The sequence below is a fragment of the Triturus cristatus genome, chromosome 7 (genome assembly GCF_964204655.1).
Source record: "Triturus cristatus chromosome 7, aTriCri1.1, whole genome shotgun sequence".
Lineage (NCBI taxonomy): Eukaryota > Metazoa > Chordata > Amphibia > Caudata > Salamandridae > Triturus > Triturus cristatus.
The window spans coordinates 527623521-527645115 of NC_140590.1; the positions used below are offsets into that span (position 1 = coordinate 527623521).

The 21595-nt window shown below is 45.2% G+C and overlaps 1 protein-coding gene across 1 annotated transcript in view; it reads right to left on the reverse strand.

Moving 5' to 3' along the window:
• MFSD11 (major facilitator superfamily domain containing 11) overlaps nucleotides 1-21595 on the reverse strand; it is a 204952-nt gene that overhangs the window by 32671 nt on the left and 150686 nt on the right. Inside the window, exon 13 of the mRNA XM_085616897.1 lies at nucleotides 19120-19255. Within this exon, the coding sequence (XP_085473023.1) occupies nucleotides 19120-19255 (136 nt within the window). The remainder of the gene's footprint in view (nucleotides 1-19119; nucleotides 19256-21595) is intronic.

Consider the following 21595-nt stretch of genomic DNA (forward strand, 5'->3'; position numbering starts at 1 on the left):
AATTCATCCGCCCTAGGGATCGGATGAGCATCAGTTTTGGTCACTGAATTCAGTCCCCGGTAGTCCACACAGAACCTCAGTTCCGGTTGGGCACCCGGTGGTGCAGCTTTTGGTACTAGTACCACCGGACTGGACCAGGGGCTGCTAGAAGGTTCGATCACTCCTAGCTCCAGCATCTTAGTGACTTCACTATGAATGCTGGCCTTCACCTTGTCTGACATCCGGTAGATCTTGGACTTCACAGGTGGGCTGTCTCCTGTGTCCACGTCATGGACGCACAGGTGAGTCCTACCCGGGACAAGGGAGAACAACGAAGAGTACTGCCCCAGGACCTGGCGACAGTCCTCCTGCTGTTCAGGAGTTAGAGATGGGGAGAGAATCACTCCCTCCACCGACCCATCCTTTTCTTGAGACGCAAACAAATCGGGGAGAGGCTCGCTTTCCACGTCCTCTCCTCCGTCAGTCACCATCATCAAGATGACTTCGGGCCTCTCGTGGTGGGGTTTGAGGCGGTTGGCATGCAGCATCCGCAGGGGCTGACGAGGGGTCTTCAGGTCCACCAAGTAGGTAGCCTTACCCTTCTTCTCCAACACCTCAAAGGGTCCTGACCAGCGATCCTGGAGGGCACTAAGCTCTTCTGGTTCGATCACCCACACCTTCTGGCCAGGCTCCAACTCCACCGGGTGAGCATTGTGGTCATACCACGCCTTCATTACTGCTTGGCTGGCTTCCAAGTTGTCAGAAGCTTGCTTCCACAACTTAGTCATTTGGCTCCGGAAGGCCAGCATGTAGCTCACCACATCCTGGGGAAGCTTTCTGGGAGTTCTTTCCCATCCGTCTCTCACCAGGTTGAGAGGTCCACGTACATACAGAAGCTCGAAGGGGCTGAAGCCCACTCCCTTCTGTGGCACTTCCCTGTAGGAAAAGAGTAAACAGGGCAGGAGGACGTCCCATTTCCTCCGCAGGCTTCCAGGCAGACTTCTGATCATGCCCTTCAAGGTTTTGTTAAACCTCTCCACCAGACCATTGGTCTGGGGGTGGTAAGGAGTGGTGAACCGGTAGGTCACTCCACACTCCTTCCACATGGCCCGCATGTACGCTGACATGAAGTTGGTCCCCCTGTCGGACACAACTTCCTTGGGAAAACCCACTCGGGTAAAGATTCCCATCAGGGCCCTTGCCACAACAGGTGCTGTTATGGTCCTCAGAGGTATTGCCTCTGGGTACCGTGTGGCATGATCCACCAGAACCAGGATAAACCTGTGACCAGCTGTAGTCGGCGGATCTAATGGACCCACAATGTCGATGCCCACCCTTTCAAAGGGGGTGCTAACGACAGGAAGTGGTTCCAGGGGAGCCTTCAGCTTCACCCCTGTTTTCCCACTGGCTTGGCAAGACACACATGTCCGGCAGTAGGTATCGGAAGACACTTTCATCTGAGGCCAATAAAAGTGTGGGACAAGACGGGCGAAGGTCTTGTCTTGCCCCAGGTGTCCTGCCAATGGGATCTCGTGAGCCAACTCCAGAAGGAAGGCTCGATAACGTTGAGGGACTACCAAGGCTCGTGACGATCCGTGTAGGGGTGCCTTGGGTTCACTGTAGAGGAGGCCATCCTCCCAGTAAACACTGTAGTTCCCTTCAACGTTCCCTGCTGCCTGGGCTTCGGCCTGTCGCCTCAGCCCCTCAAGGGTAGGGCACTCCCTCTGGCCCTGGCAGAATTCCTCCCTGGACGGGCCTCCCTCCACGTGCCACTCGGCCGGGATGGGTAGGTCCTCCAGTTTGGTAACGTCCCCCACCGCAGACTCCTGGTCCACCACCTCCGGTGGCCTATCCGTCCTACGGGGTGTGGACGCCGAGGCAGGCTCCTCCTGTCCTCGGTTCCTCCCTTGACTGGCAGCTGGCTGGGCCTTTGTTCCAGGCTCCAGCCGAAACGAACTCCCTCTTCGGGTAGTCGCGGACCTTGTGCTCACACAGGCCCAATCAGGTGTACCCAGCATCTCAGTATGAGTCCGGTATTCCACCTCCTTCCAAGCGTTGTGCTCCATGTCATTCCCCAGCAGACAATCGACTGGCATGGCAGGGCTTACGGCAACTCGAAGTGAACCTGCAATTCCCCCCCATTCAAAGGGAACCTCGGCCACTGGATAGTGGCCTGTTCTGCCGTCAGCCATCGCGGCTGGGTGGAGTACATCGGGAATTACCTGCTCTGGAGACACCAGTTGGCTACGCACCATAGTCATACTGGCTCCTGTGTCTCTCAGAGCCTCCCCTCTTTGGCCGTTGATGGTGACCCACTGCCCATACTTTACAGTATTGGCGGGCACCTGGATCTTAGGAACCATCTCCCGTTCTCCCAGGGACACTAAAGTGACACCCGCCCACTCCCTTCCCTTAGTTAAGGGCATCTCCTCCCCGAGCACTGCACTAGCTACTCCGGGGGTCTTTCCTCCAATGGGAGGGGGTGGTCGTTTCAGGCACTTCGGATCTCCTTTATAGTGTCCAACGCCACCGCACTCGTAGCAATGGACAACCCTTGGCTGCTGACTCTGGCCAGGATTAGGGTTTCTGGGTGGGTTAGCCCTAGGGGTGAATCCTGTTCCCTTCCCTTGGAAGTTATTTTGGGGGCCTTTGGAGAACTCCTTTTTCTTTTCCCCTCCCTCTTTCTTCTGGGGGGCGCTCTGTCCGGCCTTTTGAGTATCCCCTCCAGTCCCCCTTGTGGACACCCGGGTACTAGCCCAAATGTCCGCCTCCTCAGCAAGCTTCCGGGGACTGGTCAGCTTGCTATCCACCAGGTGTTGACGCAGTTCAGGGAAACATTTCTCGAGCAGGTGTTCCTTCAGTACTAGGTCAAACAACCCCTCATAGTTCCTCACTTCACTGCCCTGAATCCAACCCTCTAGTGCCTTCTTTGCATAGTCCAGGAAGTCCACCCAATTCTGTGTGCCCAGTTTGTGACTACCCCTGAACTTCTGTCTGTACTTTTCGGGTGTTAGTCCAAACTTTCTTATGAGCGCCAGTTTCATGGTGGGGTAGTGGGTCTGCTCATCCTCCTCGAGGGCCAATAATGCATCCCTACCAGCTGGAGGCATGTACTTGTACAATCCCGCTCCCCAGTACTTCTCTGGAACCCCATGGGCCCTTAACGAGACCTCATAGGCCGCTAGCCACTTGGCGATATCGTCACCCACCCCATAGCTAGCTACTATGTCCTTTGGCAGGTAGGGTTTGGGTTCCCTGGTGTACTCTCGTTCTTCGCTGCCACCGTTAGGTACAGGGTGTGCCCCGATTCTCAGGATCTGAAGATCTATCTCTTTCAGCCTTATCTCATGAGCCATCCTCTGTTCCGCTTTCTCCTTCTCCAGCCTTGCTAAGTCCCATGTGAGCTGTCTTTTCTCCCTCCGGTCCGTTAACTCCACTTCAGACAAGCCACCGCTAGAGGCACTGCTGCCCTTCCTGGAAAGTGTCCTGGGCCCCGCTGACAGGTTCCCCACCTCCGGTTGGTACAAACCAGCTCCCTCACTGTCGGGCTCTCTATCCCTGTCCTCCTCCCCAGCCTTGCTTTCTCGGCGTGCCTCCCCCCAAGCCCTTAAGCTGGTTTGGAGTGCACCCTTCTTTGCTCCTGGGGGACAATACACCCCCTCCCGCTGGCAAAACTCCCTGTGTTGGGCCACAGTGTACGTTTCTAAATTCTCCAGTACAAACTCCATCTTGCCCACTCAGGTCAGAGGACAGTTATTTGCAGTAACAATGCAGGGGGGTACCTTTAATAATACCTCCTCCCACCACCAGAGTAAATTTGGAAAAAACAAAAACCCACAATTAGGAAGGCCGCTTTGAGAAAACTCCCGGTGTAGGCCTATGGACTACCCACAGTTATTGTTGAGTATACGTAGGCACAGCTCTATCCCACCACTGAACACCAATTATGTTAGAAAATTACTCCACTCCCACACCGGTAAGGGTTGGTGGTAACGGAGTCTTTCCAGGACATACAGTGGTAGCTTGGCTCGAGTGGTCAGGAATCAGGCACCGTGCTAAGCATACGACATACCCATACAATAACCATGCGTGCATCCGTTCCAGAAACGACTCTACACCGTAAAAATTATGAAAATATCTTTCTTTATCTTCTTTTTCTCTTAGTTGCTGATTAGATAAATAATACACAATCACAATATACAAACTTTTTAAATAGTGCAGGTCAAATAAATACTGGCTTAATGATTCAATAAATAGGGGTGATCATAAATAATAAAGGCATAAATATAAGTGCAATACATACAGGCAATTAAATATTCTGAGGCAATAAATACTGCAAACCAATAAATATTGTGCATCAATAAATACTGTGGACCAATAAATACAGTGAAGCAATAAATAGGTTAAATACAATAAATACAGTGCCCCCAATAAATAATTAAAAGCTGACAGTGACACTCATAGAATCAGATCACATTTGAGATTACTATGGGCTAATTTGGCCCAGGCACAGCTTGTGGGGATGTGGAAGGCTTGAGGGTGTCTACTCCCTGGCTTGGACAAGGCTGAGGCCTAAACTGAGGTAGATCAAGGGGGGAATACCAGAGACCTGGCTCTCTCACTCTACACAACCCCTCTAAATTAGTCTCAGCTCACCCCTGGCACAGTCCAGCTGGTTCCAGCACCTCTCTAACCCCTAGAGTAGTCTCTTAGGATTCCACAGGGCCTTTGGCGCCCTCTATTCCACTTACTGCCCTTTTTCTGAAGCTCCGACGCCGCTGGAGTCGTGTCGATGCCGTGAGGCGGTTCCGGTTCGATGTCGGCGGCCTCGGCACAATGTCAGTTCTTGACGACGCCGGTAGGCGGTTCCGGTTCGATGTCGGCGGCCTCGGCTCGATCTCGACCTCCGATTCGATGGCGTCGGGCAGTCTTGACTCGATGTCGACTTCGGGCGGCTCCGGTCCGATGGCGACCTCTGGTTCGATGACGTCGGCCGGCCTTGGCTCGATGTCGACTTCCGGCGGCTCCGGAGTGCGATCCTCACTCCCGACCTCCGGTGCTCCTCTCCTCAGGTTTCCGGCGACTCCGGAGTGCGACCTCCACTCCCGACCTCCGGCACGATTCTCTCAGGTTCCGGCGACTCCGGAGTGCGATCTCCACTCCCGACTTCCGGCACACTTCACCTCGGTCTCCGGCGACTCCGGAGGGCGGACTTCACTCCCCCGTCGACGCCGCTCACTCGACCTTGGGTGACTTCCTCCTCGACCTCTGGGACTCCTCACGACCTCCGTCGGCGCCCTCTCTCGATCTCTGGCAGCTCCGGGTACGACGTCTACTTTTCCAGTCAGCGCCGCTTCTCCACCTCGGGCTCCAGGTCTCCAGGCTACTCGACGTCCGGCTCCAGGGAAACCAGTATCCAGGTCAGGATCTTGCTGTTCTTGGTTTCTAAGGCCTGTTCCTGCTGTCCAGGTCCCTAAGATGGTTTTTCTTGCTTCTTCCCACACAGGGCTCCAGGCTGGGCTCAGTCAGTAGGGACTAGTATCAAGGGTGGGTTTATGGACCCCACTCCAGGCACAAGTTTCCACCCCTGCTGCCTCACTCCTTCCTCCTTCAGGTTTCTGCTCCTCTCTCTTCACCAGTCAGGTGCCAACTGCCAGCTCCAACTGCCAACTCTCTGTCTTAGCTTCCCAACATTCTAAACCGCCGCCAACTGTCACAGGGTTCTGGAATGTTCTGGAAGGTGCTGGTAGGTTCCAGTGGATGCTGGTGATGTCACAGGTGGTCACCATTTTGTGCTCCAGGCCCTCAGACAGAAGTTTCAGGGGTAGATAAAATGGCTCCCTGAATCTGCAGCAACACGAAAAAGTCTGGTGGTTCCCAAAAAGGAAAAATACCAACAGGGTTTGAGGCAAAAGTGGGACAAAATAAATAATGATGAGGAGGGACCACCCAAAGGGCTGACAGGTCTAACAGTCCTACAGTACCTCTGTTTCTTTTTAGATGGGCTTCTGATTTTGTAGAAAACGTATCTCCATATCCGTCGAATACTATTATTGCCTGGCCATACTTTGTTAGCACATATCTCTCATAGGCACAAAACAGCTCATGGAATGTCCGATTCGGACTCCAAGGAAGGCGATGTAGTAACCACCCACCATCAATGACGAACTGCATATTTTCGGGCAGGTTAGCAACGGCTGGTACTTGCTCTTTAATATAATTGGCAAGCTGTGACTACCCAGATTCCCTCACAAGTCCATTCTTATTGAATAAACTAGCTGGGTATGAGCAAAGCTCATAACGAAACACCTCCTGCAAATCCACGCCACTAGTCTGAGCACAAAGCAACAAGCGCTGAAACAATAGTTCAGGATCCATAACAAAGGTTTCTTCTTTCAATTTAACAGATTGAACTGATTTCATTACCTTCACCTGGTTGCTTTTTCTGAAAGAGAATACAGACTCTTTTGTCCGCCATCTCATTAAGAATTCTATTTCCAATTTCTTCTGCAAGTTCAGGATTAACATCACTGCCATAAGTAACACCCGTGACAATGTTAGGCAGGTTGCTGTCTCGCTCAAAAACATTGAGCTGTTCTACTTATACCAGTACTGTCTGTGTATCTCCTTTATCGCGTTCAATTCTTGAACTGGTCATAGTAACATGTTGCTCACTTGCTGCATGCTTCACTGAAGCAAAGTCTTGCATGCATTCATTCAAATGGGCGCAAATCGGGCGTGACATAGTCCAGACAAGCTGCTGCTGTTCTGTCATACCTTTTCCATGGGTCATTCCTCCGAATCCTTTTATATTCTTCATTAGAACTTGTTCAATTACCAAATCAGTGGAAAGGCCACCCAAAAACCGATCACTTCTTCGGACAACATACAGACCATTTGTAAATGCCGTGTATACATCAGGAGCTTCAAATTCAAGCTCAACCATTCTCTCATAATACAGTCGTGCAGAACTGGCATATAAATTATGGCCACATGCTGCAAAAAAAGGTAGCATCTCCTTTACCATTGCAAGATGTAGATGCCAATTTCCTGTTCTTTCAGCTTTTAAGAATTGTTTCAGGATGTTGACCATTTCCAAATATTGCAACCAAAGTCGAGGAGTCCTGTAAAATGTAAGTTAATCTTTGGCCTTCAGCAGTTTGGTTGCAATTTCGACAACAGCATTATATGTAACATCCTCAACAGAAAGCTCCCCATTAAGAAGATTATTAAACAATGATCTAGCTGCCTGTAAATCGTCGTTATCATCTAGGGCTTGCGTTGCTAAAATCGGGTTGAAAAATGATGAAACAATAAGACGACCACGAATCTTGCAATAGCTTTACCAGAAAGCATGTGCTTTACAGCATTTCCTGCATATGAGATCTCAAGTATATCAACCAAGCCTGCTCCACTCATCAAAAAAACGATGCATCCAAGAAAACTCATGATTGTGTGCAGGCCTCCTAGTCTCAGAATGACCTTCTTCAAAGGACTATCCTGTGATTCATTGGCTATGATGATAAGTGCTTTGTGGAAAAGAGGCTGGTCGAATGTTATAATAGGGGTCTGGTTGTATCTCTTGGCATGGTCAGAAACAAAAACAGTGTTGAGAGAATACACGTCTCATTTGTTGGATCCATGTCAATCACTGGCAGAAAGATGACAGATGATACACCGGGATGGTTACCTTTATGTAGTAGTTGGCATACTCTTTGCCATCCTGGAACACTGTTGCTGAGTAGATGTGAGATGTTCAATAAAATATCCAGGTTTGCAGATGGGTCACTGTACGCGATTTCCTTAATGGTATTATACTTTAAGAATCGCATCCCACTGGCCTGTGAATGATATGTTTTTATTGGGATTTGCCCCAACCTCCTTAGGTCTTCAAATGAAACTTGACGTTTCTTAATGACCGTTGAAAATTTTTCCAGTTGGAGTCACAGTGGCGATAATGCCCATCCCATGAAAAGTACCATGGCCATCTATTGTAATAATATCGTGATCAATATTACCAGCTGCATATTGAACGAATTTCGGAGGACTTTCAGAAGGTTCCACAAGGACAGGTATAGTATTTCCTCTTTCTGCTGCAGCTGAACGTTCAAAACGAAGAACTTCTGAATTGGAGCTGCAGAATCCCATATGATTTACTGCTTCAACTACAAATCTCGAGCTTGTGTTGTCATGTAATTGAACTGCCAGCCCTAACTGCAACGGTGCAACTAAGACTCGTGGGCGCACAGCTTGCATAATTGCCTGCCCTATAGAAGCTACTTTTCTCTCTCTGTGGGTTTTATCAGTAACAAAAACTGATAAGAGCCTTAACGAATCAGGAAACTAGCTCACATTATAGTCAACACTACTCATGTTTTCAATGGGTGGATATGTTTCTGGTTCTACAGGGATGTCTTTAATATCATTTCTTATTATTTCAGCAGCTGCCATAAGGAGATTGTTTCGATCCTCTTCAACATCTTCATGGCTAGGACTGTGGTACTCTTGCAATACATGAGCAGCTGTACTTTTAAAAGTGGTAGACTTTTCACCATCGTTTTCTATGGAAAAATTTCAATAACAATCCACTCACAGAAATTGTATTGCAAATAGTTCTAGGTTCTGCAACAAATTGACTAGTCTAATGAGTTGATAGTAAAAGCTAGTTTGCAAGGTAGGCTTATAGTGACCTAACTGTGTTCATGGCATTCTGATAAGTGGCACTCTGGATCAGCCGGCCGGCCAGATAGGGGAAGACGTGTGCCCTGTTCGCAGAGGTGGGGGGCCACCACCGCGAGGCACTGGGTGAATACCCTGAGCGACATAGTGACTGAAGGGGAGCACCTTAAATTGGTAATGGCATCCACTGACTACAAATCTGAGATACTGCTAATCTGAGGGATAGATCGGAATGTGGAAATAGGCGTCCTTGAGGCGGAGTGTGGCCATGAAGTCACTTTGTTGCAGTAGCTGGATGACATCCTGAAGAGTAACCATGTGAAAATGCTGAGAGAATGTATTCGTTTAGTGGCCTGAGATTCAAAATTGGGCTGAGAGACCAGTTCTTTTGGGGGGGATCAGGAAGAATAGCGAGTAAACTCCTGTGCCCTGTTAATGATAAGGGACGGATTCTATAGCTCCTTTGTAGAGGAGTGCTTGGACCTCTTCCACGAGTCATCTTTGGTGTTGTGGGGAGAGTGTGTTTGTGAAGTGGAATGTTGGGAGGTGTGGAAGTGAGCACAAGACAACTATGTTGGATAACATCCAATATCAAAAAAATCCCTTTCCGAAAGACTAGAAAGTATGTAAACAAATTCTATAAATCAAACTATAATATGGATCATGTGCTCTAGGTACTTTAAACAAGAAAGATAAGTTGCCACAAATTCTTAAAAAACTTATCATATATAAAATTGCTGTAATGTGTTATACAAAAACTTTTCATATATACGATTGCTGTGATGTGATATAAAAAAAACAAGTAATTAAGTCAATAGTAGACTATATGTTGTTTATTTAAAAACTTATTTTAAAAAAGACAAATTGATATTAAGTTCTTGAGATACAGGATACAAAACAGAGTCTGCTAATAGCAAAACATCCAATCCACTAGTACTTTGAAATCATCTTTTTTATATCCACTCCATAAAAGACAAATAAATACAAGTTTAAAAATTACACAATTTAAAAAGAAATTCTGTCGACGAGGCGTTCCGGTGAAAGTTTGATATTTCTTCACCTTCTTCAGGACAAAAGTTTTCAGTTTATCTAAATGTATTTTTCGGAGACCCTGGAAAAGTAGTTTCAAGCTTATAATGGCATGGTACCCAGAGGAAGAGAACTAGGTTCTCCACCAGTGATGTCTGGATAGTAGGATTCTATTGCAGTTGCTTATTGATTTAGAGCAATGCCAGACTGTGTGTCATAAAGTACAATATTGGAAGCCGGTGTAATGTAATAAAAATTGTCACTGATAAAGAGTCATGGAGTCGGGTGTTTTGTTAATCTGCTGTGCGCATCGGCCCGTTATGATTTTCTTCAGTATAAACCATCCCTGGCAATCCAGTCGGTACTGCCATATTCAAGCTACGCTTTGATGTAATACAATGTCGTGGAGTTGCATGAAGTAGATACCGGGCAGTATAAAGACTCTTGAATACGTAACAAAGTTTTGACGGTCTTATGGCTCTATCGTCCATGGACAAAAAAATTTGTATAACACATTACAGCAATTTTATATATGATACGTTTTTTTCTGAAGAATTTGCGACAACTTATCTTTCTTGTTTAAAGTACCTATAGCACATGATCCATATCATAGTTTGATTAATGGAATTTGTATACATACTCACTTTTTAGTCTTTTGGAAAGGGATTTTTTTGCTTTATGTTACATAGACCCGTCCCTTCTCTAAGAATCAGGGTACCTCCCTCACATTTTGGCAAACGGATAACATCCAATACCCACTGGTCAGAGGTGACGTTCCACCAAGCGGAAAAGAACCCTGCAGATGACCCCTGACTGGTGTTAGATAGTCAAGGAGGGAAGGAGAGGTAAGTCAGGGCTTAGTGGTGGTAGCGGCTTCTGTGGGTGAGCTACCTTTATCCTTGACTTAAGAGTAGTTCCCTCTGTAGGATCCTCAAAAATAGCCTTTAGGAGAGGACTGTCAAGCATGTGGTCACTGGTACGAGGTGAAGGTTTCAGGGGAGGTGGTCATGGAACTTCCACAGTAGGTTGTGCAGCAAAAAGAGCTACGAGGGGTAGGGGTTTGAAGGGCACCTATTGCTTTAGCTGTTTTCATGTCCTTTTTTATCTTTTCTAGCAATTAGTCAACCTGCGGTCCAAACATATGTTGCCCATCAAAGGGCAATCGAGCAAATTCAGCTGGACCTCCAGTTTGAAACTGGAGATACGGAGCCATGCATGCCTGCGCAAAAGGATACTGGAGTTAACTCCCCCCTTGCAGTAGTGTCCGCCGCATCTAGGGCACAACGGATGGTGGCACTGGAAATCTGGTTCCCATCAGGGACAATTTCATAAGCCCTTTTCTGTGCTCCTCAGAGAAATTCCTCCATTTTATCTCAATGGGAACAGTCATACCTAGAAAGCAGCCACATGGAATTAGCAATCCGCCAATGGTTGGCAGATATTGCAGCTACCCTCTTACCTGCAGCATATATTCGTTTACTCTCTTTATCTGGTAGAGGGAGATCACCAGTACTCTCAGATTTGGCCCTTTTACAGGGTTCCGTGCTCACTACGCCACTGGAGTCCAGCTATCCTGGCTGACGAGGGGTGAAACCCCGAAACCGGTCCTAGGATGCTTGATTCCGCAGTTCGGGCTGGACTGTTCCCATGAGGCACAGGGTCAAGACTGATTTGCATATGGCCATGTCTGAAATGGGGTGGCGTGGTGAGCAAAATAACAATGGATTAAACCCAGATCTGTGACTGGGGGTGAATGTTTTGCCAATGTGCAACATTTCGTCCATCATCTTGTGTGTTTTGATACCTAGAAAGCAGCCACATGGAATCAGCAATCCGCCAATGGTTGGCAGATATTGCAGCTACCCTCTTACCTGCAGCATCTATTCGTTTACTCTCTTTATCTGGTAGAGGGAAATCACCAGTACTCTCAGATTTGGCCCTTTTACAGGCAGTGGTGACTACCAAAGAGTCAGATGAAAGGGCCCGGGATGTAAAGAGGGTCAGTTGGGGAAGCTTTAAATTATTGTCCACCCTGGGTGTAATAGCTAGCGCATACAGGGTCATGTAAAATGTTCAGGTGTGACAGAGCATGGCTTTTTTGCATGGGAAGGTACTTTGCAAAGCGGTGGGAGGAGGACAACACTCAAAAAGGAAAGCCTCCTCTAAAGCAGTATGGAGAGCCACCTGTTTTTTTTATCATCCTAGTCCACTGACCTGGTTTCTTGACTGGTTGTCCATTATGAGACATTTTCTTTAAAGGTTATGATCATGAGCAGGCATAAGTAGGAGAGAAAAAAGGTGGAGAGATCTGTGAGATAGACTTTGTTAATATTTTCCCATTTCTGATCGTCATTGTGAAATGTAAAGACGTGGTCATAGTAGGTAGCATGTTGAGACTTGCAGTGGTGGACTAAATTAATGTCCTCTGTTGGACAGCAGCAAGCGGCAGATCACTTTAGTTATTGTATAGATTTTGAGTTGCTGATGGGTTATTTATTGCTTTGGACTGGTACACTAATGGGCGAGGGACAAGACCCTAAGCAGTTTTGACTCATGTTAGTGTAAAAGTGTCAAGCATTATATATTTATTATGTAGCCTGAAATTAACTACAATATACTGGGGGGTGTTCTGGCATTATTGTGGGCCAGGTGGGTTATGTATTGTATTGTAAGTGCATTTACGCAGCACTTACTAACCCTGACAAAGCATTAAACTGCTTTAGGTCAGGCAGCACTCTGCTTCAGAATCCAAGGTTAGTAGTTAATCCAGTGGTTATTGTGCTCTTTAGAAAAACACTCCATGCATTTACTCCAGTTTCACTGTGATGGTTTAAACTAACAGGAGTTAGATGTGATCATTAGAGGGGGATTGGTACGTGAGTTCATGCAGATGGTTGGTGGGATTAATGGATGAGAGAAGATATGCAGGGATGTGGAATTCCTATAGCCCGACGCCCAGGACATATTGTTTGGGGTCAAGGGCAACAAGTTTTAATGTGCATTTTGTCCTTGGGACAAGCAGGCCCAACCCCCAGCAGCACAAACCCTTCCGCTGCCAGTTTGCAGTACCCCATTATGTTAATGCTGTTCAAACTTGTATTTATGGTTCATTAATTGAAAGCCTTTATTATTAGGGTGAGCGCTCTCAGTAAATGTAAGTTCTGACTGCACTAATATAAAAATGTGTACAAATGGTTTCAAAGTTTAGCAATATTAGGCTATGCATAATGCTCCCATAATGCTCTCTGATTAGATGCAAATATTTGCAGAAGCTTGAAAGCAAGATTAATTATTCTTTGCTTTTAATATAAAATGTTACTAAAAAATGAAAGTAGGAAACATTCTGTTTTGCTAAACTACTGTAAAATTTCAGGTACCATTTCTTTGCAGCATCATTTAGTAAAATGTGTTGATGCATGCTAGTATTTCCCCAAAATATTCATATTAGAAAATCAGTGTAACCAGTTTCAATAAGATTTTGGGAAACAAAAATAAACAAGCATTGGCAAAGCCAATAGGTCTGAAATGGTGGTCAGCTTTTTAGTTTTGGCAATGCGTGACTTGTTTTGGCATGGTTTTTGTAAAACCTTATTGATGTGAGAGCTGGTGGACCCTCACCATTATAACAAACATTGGCTAAAGCAAAAAATAAAATTGGTCTCAAAAAAGCACACACTGCCACATTAGTTACTGGCACGGAACAAAACTAATTTGTGTGCCGATATGTTCCTATGTTCCTTGTGAAAGAGCAGAATGCTGTCACTCACCGTGAAGCCAGCCGATCCAGAGAGAGAGAGAATTTTAATAAACACAAAAGGTCATGGTTCATGCCAGACCAAATTAGGGGCCCAATTATTAAAGAAAGTCTCAAAAGTGCACCCTTGGTATATGTCCTTCAGGGGCGGCTGGTGAGGTTTGTGAGTGGGAGGGGCGGGCATGCAGGAAAAGGGGGACATGGATCTCATGCAGGGAAGTGAAGGGATACAAAGTAGCAAGAACAGAGCTAGTGCCCTTGCTTGTACGCCTGTCTCATCCAGCCTTGCGTCTCTTTTTCCGTATGTCTCACTGTCCCTGCCGCTTTCTCTTTGTACCTGTTGCTGCTCAGTACCTCTCTGCTGTACCTTGCACCGGTCCCGGCCTCTCATTACCCCGTACCTGTGGCCGTTTACCTCTCTTTTCCTGCTGAAAATCTGAGCAATATACACACTATGCATGGATTGTTCTCGTCCCAAATTTGAATTCAGCACTGAAAATGAAGTAGCCAGAGATATATTACACAGCGCCAAGAGGCCGTGCATGTGCACCAATGCCCTTCACACATACTGCCAGACCTTTAACGCTATCAGAATTGTGTGACTTATCCGCAGAAATCTCGCAGCTGCTGTGCCCTCGAGAACTTTATAATATGTAATAATAGGAAGCTCTAATTAAAACCAAGTTCAGAATTCTTTCAGACCATGTCTAACTCAACAGAGGTAGCAATGTGATTTTTTTGAAAGGGGGAGGCTTGGAGCATAAAAGCTTACCTCGCGTTGCAGCCATCGCGCAGTTTATGTTTAGGAGACACAAACTGTACACCACACCACATTTACAGGGTTTTGCTTCTATATTCATATGCATGCAAATAAGGCCCCATCCATCATAAATATCACGATCTTCATAACACGATTTTATCTCAAATGTTGTACTTACCGGATCACCAGTCGGGTTCACAGCAAGTCCGTCCTGATCAAACACAACCAACAGGAATACAGCACACCTGATGCCTGCATGCCGCTTATGCCGGAATCAGAGTTGCCCAGCCAACTCTTCCGCAGCCCATGCCCCCAGCTTCCATTATCCAACCAGGAGGCCTAAAAGTACCGCGAAGGCAATGGGTGCTCCAATTGTTGCCACCCACTAATAGGTTTGCACAGACTCAGAAGGAAATTCCAACCCTGGAACTATTGTTTACCACTACCTTCAGTGCCAGTATGTAGATCTGCGGAAACGTAGCAACAAAGGGATTGCTAGTATTCAAACACTACTATGGTATGAGCCCTGGCATAATCAGAGAGGCTATATAAGAGCCCTTATATAATGAGATTGCTGCCATAATTTGTCGCCGCACAAAATGGCACCAAAGGGACAATTGGATTTTGTTGCAGGACAAGTAGATTTATGAAGCAACCTTCCCCATGGACAAGTAGATATTTTAATAAATTACACACCCCTGGATATGGTATTTTTAGGTTGCAGGTTTTACTTTCAAACAAGAGGTTATGATTTTTAAAATTAAATTAGAGCAATAGGAAGAAATACACAAATAAAGATTAAGGCAGACAAGCAGCTGACAAAGTAGACTGTGCTCAGAAAGAGGGGCATGCAGAGGATGGAAAGTGAGAAGGAAGGTACGCGTAAGAAATGAGAAGAGAATTTCATGCACGGTTTTGGGAACACAGAGAAGGATTTTTTGAGATTGCATGCAATCTGAAGATGCAGAACTTTAGAAAGAAACAGCATTAGTTACATGTGAGATAGTGTTGTAATAGGTAAGTTGATAGGCACTAGAAAGCAAAAAGCCTTCCTACTGCTAGGCTACGACTAGACCACTAATTCAGTAAAGGCTAATCCGAATAGGCATTGTATTGAAACACTTACATAGAGCTTGCTAGTTCAGTGTGGAAGTTCAGGGGTTTGAAGCATAGTTTAATGGATGGGTGCATATATAGAAAAATATCAAGAGCTTTAAAGGAAGCAGTAAGTTCATGATCATAGTAACGCAATATAATATATAGGGTAGATTATGCAAACACTGAAAAGGAGATTGTGCAAATGATGAAGCAAATGTATTCTGATGTTAACCCATATTGTTCAATTCAAAGTATTAATTAGGAGAGCAAAGTGGTATCTCTTTAACTATCCCTGTTTTAGCATGGCTCAAAACAGGGGTGAGGACAGTGCTCCCAGTCAGTGGAAATGTATTGGATGCATTCCTGTGGCTAGAGGGTGGAGATCCAGACACAAACTCAATGAAGACTTTGTTGGCAAGGGTCAGTGGATAGACTTCGTGAAACCCTCAACTTTGGCAGGGGCGATGGGTGGAACTGCAGATTCTGTTGCACAAGGTGTAGGGGACCCTTAAGCGAGGCCTAACCTTTTATCTTCATTGATCGCTTTCATTTCAGCTGATGACAGAAGTGCAGAAACATCACACTCTTTGGTGCCTTTGTTTTCGGTGCCCCATGCCGGAAACTACATTGCTGTGAGTAGAATTACTAATCAAAGACTGGTAAAAACACAAGCACAGTATGATGAGCATACTGGTCTGAAATCACCCCCACCCAGAAAAATTAGGAAAGTGGCTACTGCATACCAAAATAGGAGACAGTAAATGTGAAGTTGTTTAAAGCTCCTGCGTTGTTCTCATCCATAGCCTTTTAAGGGGGTTGTACGTCAGAATGTTGCTTACATAACTATTTCTTGACTTGCATATACAGTCCTAAATCCCACTAATACAAATATTTCCACTGGGTGTAGATTTTCTGTTATTAAGTCCAATGGAGTGATTTATTTGAAGAGAATATGTACGACAAAATATTTATATCAGTTAATATGCAGACAATTATATTTTGGTGGCATGTTGCGAAGGGTAACTATATAATAGCAAGTGACCCAGAAGCCTTTGGAAAAATCAATGAGTTCACTGTATATGTAGGAAAAATGTTGATTTAGCTTCTTGAGAGCCAACTCCTTGACATAGGTGAAAATGCCAAGCATAAAGAATAGTCTACGGGAGTTTCCGTGAACCGTGTCCCTTTCCAAATGCTCTGTTCTTTATTTAATTTTGGAACACCACACACTGTACACTGTGTTGAACACCATCTTGAGGCATTCCAAAATGTAGTACTGTGACGGAGCTCAAATTAGCCAGTGAGTTAAAAAAAGATTCAATCTACAAAGATGAAGATATTAAGCCACTTCTGAGAGCAACTTCAGAAAAACTCACAGTAGACATGCTTATTGGTAATATTGGTCCTCTTTAGCAAACCTTAGATATTTTCTATACTCGCCCCCATTTTTGATCAGTATGTGCAGGAAATATATTGAAGTGTCACAGAACTCATGCCTCATTTGCATTATTCCCAAAACATGTGCCAAAGATTCTACATGGAAGGACTCCACCAAGAAGATTGTTTTTAATTCCGTATAGATCCAGTATCGGACTAATGTCTTTCCTTTTCTTGGAGACAATGAACCAAGAATAACAAGTTACTTATCTTTGTTAACCATCTTTCTGGTGGATACTCTATGTGTTAGCAAAAAAGCACTTCGTACACTGCAGAGCAGCCAGGCACCAGAAGGCAGCTGCTGGGCCCACAAAAATAAAAAATAAAATAATGAATACGTAAGTTTTATACAGCAGAGGAGCGGGAAGCATAAGAAATGGTGAGCTTGTGAGGGAAGCCCACAGAAGAAGAAAGCAACAAAGGGAAGAAGCACACAAGGACAAGCACCTCACGGAGGGTGCAGGGGAGAAGTACAACCACCAGAGACCCCTGCCAGAAGCCCCTCGGTCTGTTGGGGGACACACACACAAAGAAGACATATGCACTCTGGTGTTGTGCTTAAAACAAAAGTACACAGTTCCTTAATGGTGAGTAGAGGAATAACACATATCAATTGGATATGCTCCAAAGGTGAGACAGACAAGATGGCCAAGGCAAACCATCAAATAAGAAGAGGCAAATTAGAGTGACAGTAAAGCTAAGCATTGGCGGGCTCTATGCCCCTCTATGTTCTTGATAAACCTACTATATGTGTTTCGCAACCAGACAGCTTGTGCTCGCTGTCTAGTAAGCTTGACCTAAAAAGTAGTTACCTGAATGTAAGAAGTGGAAGGATAAAAGTCATACACTCATACAATCAAAACAATTATAAAAACGTCATATTCTAGGGGAGGGACAAATACAAGACTAGTGAGGAAAGTCTTCCAATAAGAAGCAAGTAAATGAGACTGACAAGAAAGCCTAGCAATGGTGAGCATGAGCTTGTCCAAAGCCCACTGCAAGAATTGTATTGACCTCAATAAGTCTTCAATATAGACAGCTGAAAGTTGCCTGTGGACGACACCTTTTCTCTTGTAAGAGGATTCCACTCCACAGTGGAATCATCTACATACAAGGAAATGTGAGGATCCTGACTCCCTGTGACATCGTGCAGGATGAACTGTGTGTGTAACAATCATACAAACATCAGTCTTCGCAATTTTGTGCCCTAGAGCTGGTCCCACAGTGTTGAGTTAGGAGAACAGCTTTATCAAAGTGAAGGTATTCAAAGCAATGTGTGAAGTTAAAGTATGTGAGCTGATTAATCCTATTTAGTTTTTAGCCCCAAAACTGTCTAATACATGATAAAAGTGCATTTCAATACTTTTTCACTAAATATTTCTAGGAAAATGTTTCTACCAAAAGTTAGATTTTGTGAAAGGCGCTTTTCCAGACTATTGCTAGCAGCCAACATCTACATAAACAATATAAGTCTCAGAAGAAAATCATCAAAAGATGGAAGCAGTGAAAAGGAAAAAATAAGGTGTTTAATCATCCAATGTACCAGGCTGACAGCCAGCCAAAAAAAACATATCTAGTCAACTTATTACTTCAAAACGTTTCTGGAATGAGGACAAAAAAAACTTGCTGTACACGCGACAGACTTCAGTGCTCTTCTCATGCAGCCAGGTAAAAAAAAGTGCAAGATTTTGTGCTTTTTTTAGAGGATGATCAGTGCTATCTAGTGGATGTGATGCTGTGGTCCTTAAGATGCAGAGGATGTTTAAGGTGTAAAGGGGGTCTGAGATGCACACTAACAGTGGGATTGAGTAGGTCTGTGAACACAAGACTATTCCGGATTGCATGACAGTAAAATGGTGGGGCACTGATGTTTTTCAGACTAGATGACAAGTGAAGAAATACACTCTACTTGGCATACCAGGAGTATGTTACGGTACAGGAGCCCATACTTTCTTTCTGGGAGTCAGGATTTTACGGATTCCCTATCACAATTAGACTTATCTACATTTAAGGTTTAATAATCCTCAGGCAACATCTGTACAACAATGGGAGGGGGAATAACCCAGACGCTCTCAAAATGTGTGAAGAAAAATGAAGGATAAAAACAGTAAATAGAAGTAATTTAAATGGAGGAAACAAAATGAGGGGCTAGACAGAGAGAAGTATATAAGAAGAGGAACGAAAAAGAAAATAGAAGATGGAAAAAAGTAAACTGAGAAAAATTAGAATGGGCTTTTGAAAGATGAAAAATGTCACTAAAGAATAAATAGTAAAGGCTTGAGTGTTCAGAATTATAGCAGAGAAAGAAGCAAATGCTAAAATATAGACCTGAACATCAGTAAAATACTATTTTAAGCGGAGTCTGGACGGCATAAAATTTTACCTGAACAAACTTGAAAACAGCAAAAGCGGGAGCACTTTCCTCAGAATAGAGGAACCCTAAAATGCTGAGTAGCTGCGTATTGAAGCAGCTGTCTCCAAGACCCAACAGGAAGCTGCAGAACAGTGCAAGGGATATGCTATATGGGGGAAAGAGAAGAGCTATTTCAGCAACATACCTCAGGTTAACAATGCAGGTAAGAACAGAACAAACTTCAGGGCACTGATAAGAAGCACAGTTTAGAACTCTCAGTGAACAACCATTAGGTAGACCTGCAGGGCTAAGTATTAAAGATGCTGAACACTGTTGCATCTGTCACCATTTACACAAGTGCAACATTACATAAAAGTACAGAGCTGCAGCAGCTTTATTCACATTTAGGAGCAGCATCTACTCTCCAAAATTCCTCCCCATTCGCATCATGGTTAGTTTTTATGCATACTGTAAAATATTGTGTATTTTTTACCAAACAGCGATGGAATCCTCCATAGATGCACAAGTCTATTTGGAATATCCCCTGGCATCAAGGAGTTGAAAAACGTTTGATATTTTACCAACTGAGTCACAACCTCAAAAAATGGCTCAGGGTACAGCACATGATGGTCACTTCATATGCTGGGAAGCACATGAAAGTAAAGGAATATGCTACTTACCAGTATGCATCTGTTCTTGGCATGTAGAGCTGCAGAGTTGTACACTTAGCATAGGTCGCCATCTGGTGTTGGGCCCGGATGTTTGCAGTTTGTTTTTCTTCTTGGACCGTGCTTGGAAGTCACGAGTTTGGTGACTCCTCCTTCGGTCCGTACTGCGCATGGGCTTCGGCTCCATCCTCAGATTGTTTTTCGCCAACAGGGAAATGATGGAGCGTAGTAATAACAGTGAGAAACCCATGTGTGTTGTATCTAAATAAGATGGACTGGAACGGATACAGGTAGCCGGGGAGGCGGGTGGGCGTGTACAACTCTGCAGCTCTACATGCCAAGAACAGATGCATACTGGTAAGTAGCATATTCCGTTCGAGGCATATGAGCTGCAGATTGTACACTTAGCATAGATTATATAGCAGTACCCAACCTTAGCGGCGACCACCGGTATCCGTTGCAGCTGTTTGAAAGAGTGTTTTTAGTACAGCCTGGCCCACCCTAGCTTGCTGCTGGGAATGCACATCTACACAGTAGTGTTTTGTGAATGTGTGCGGTGTAGACCATGTGGCTGCCTTGCATATGTCATCTAAGGGTATATTCCCTAGAAAAGCCATAGAAGCCCCTAACTTTCTTGTAGAGTGGGCTTTAGGGGGAACAGATAATGTTCTCTTTGCCCTCTGATAGCAAATTTGTATGCATTTTACAATCCACCTAGCTATCCCTGATTTTGAGATGGGGTTGCCTTTATGTGGTGGAGAAAAGGAAACGAACAACTGTTTGGTCTTCCTGAAGGGTTGCGTTCTTTGTATGTAATATAGCAACGCTCTTTTCACATCTAGTGTGTGTAAGGCCCTTTCCGCAACAGATTGGGGTTGCGAAAAGAAGACAGGTAATTCCACTGATTGATTGAGGTGGAAGGGGGTAATGACTTTGGGCAGGAACTTCGGATTAGTTCGAAGTATGACCTTGCTGTGATGCATTTGTATGTAAGGTTCCTGTATGGTGAACGCTTGTATTTCACCAACCCTTCTAAGGGAAGTGATAGCTACAAGGAAAGCTGTTTTCCAGGTGAGAAATTGTAGCTCACATTTGTGCATTGGTTCGAAGGGCGGACCCATTAGTCGTGTAAGGACCAAATTTAGATTCCATACAGGGGAGGGTGGTGCCCTGGGAGGAATTACTCGTTTAAGGCCTTCCATGAAGGCTTTAATAGCGGGCACTCTGAAGAGTGACAAATGCTGTCTGTTTTGTAGATAGGCAGCGATCGCTGCTAGGTGTAGGCGTATGGATGAATACGCTAGGTTACACCTGTGAAGATGGAGCAGATAGCATATGATGTGTTGTATGGATGCATCTAGAGGGTTGATTGTATTGTTACGGCAGTACATTACAAATCTTTTCCACTTTGCGGCATAGCATGCTCTAGTGGTAGGACGTCTGGCTTCCATGATGATGTTCATGCAATCAGGGGGAAGGTTAAGGTACCCGAATTCTAAGATTTCAGGAGCCAGATCGCCAGGTTGAGCTGAGCTGGGTCCGGGTGCCTGATTTCTCCATGGTTCTGGGTTAGGAGGCATGGGGAAAGGTGCAGTTTTTGATGTGGTACCACTGATAGTTGTAGTAGCGTGGTGTACCACGGCTGTCTGGCCCACGTCGGAGCTACCAGAATGAGTGTGAGGGAGTGCTGTTGTAGTTTCCTGACCACTAATGGAATTAGTGGGAGAGGTGGAAAGGCGTATGCAAATCTGCCTGACCAGTTCATCCATATCGCATTGCCCTTGGACAATGGGTGTGGGTATCTGGCGGCGAAGCTTGGGCATTTTTTGTTTTCGTGG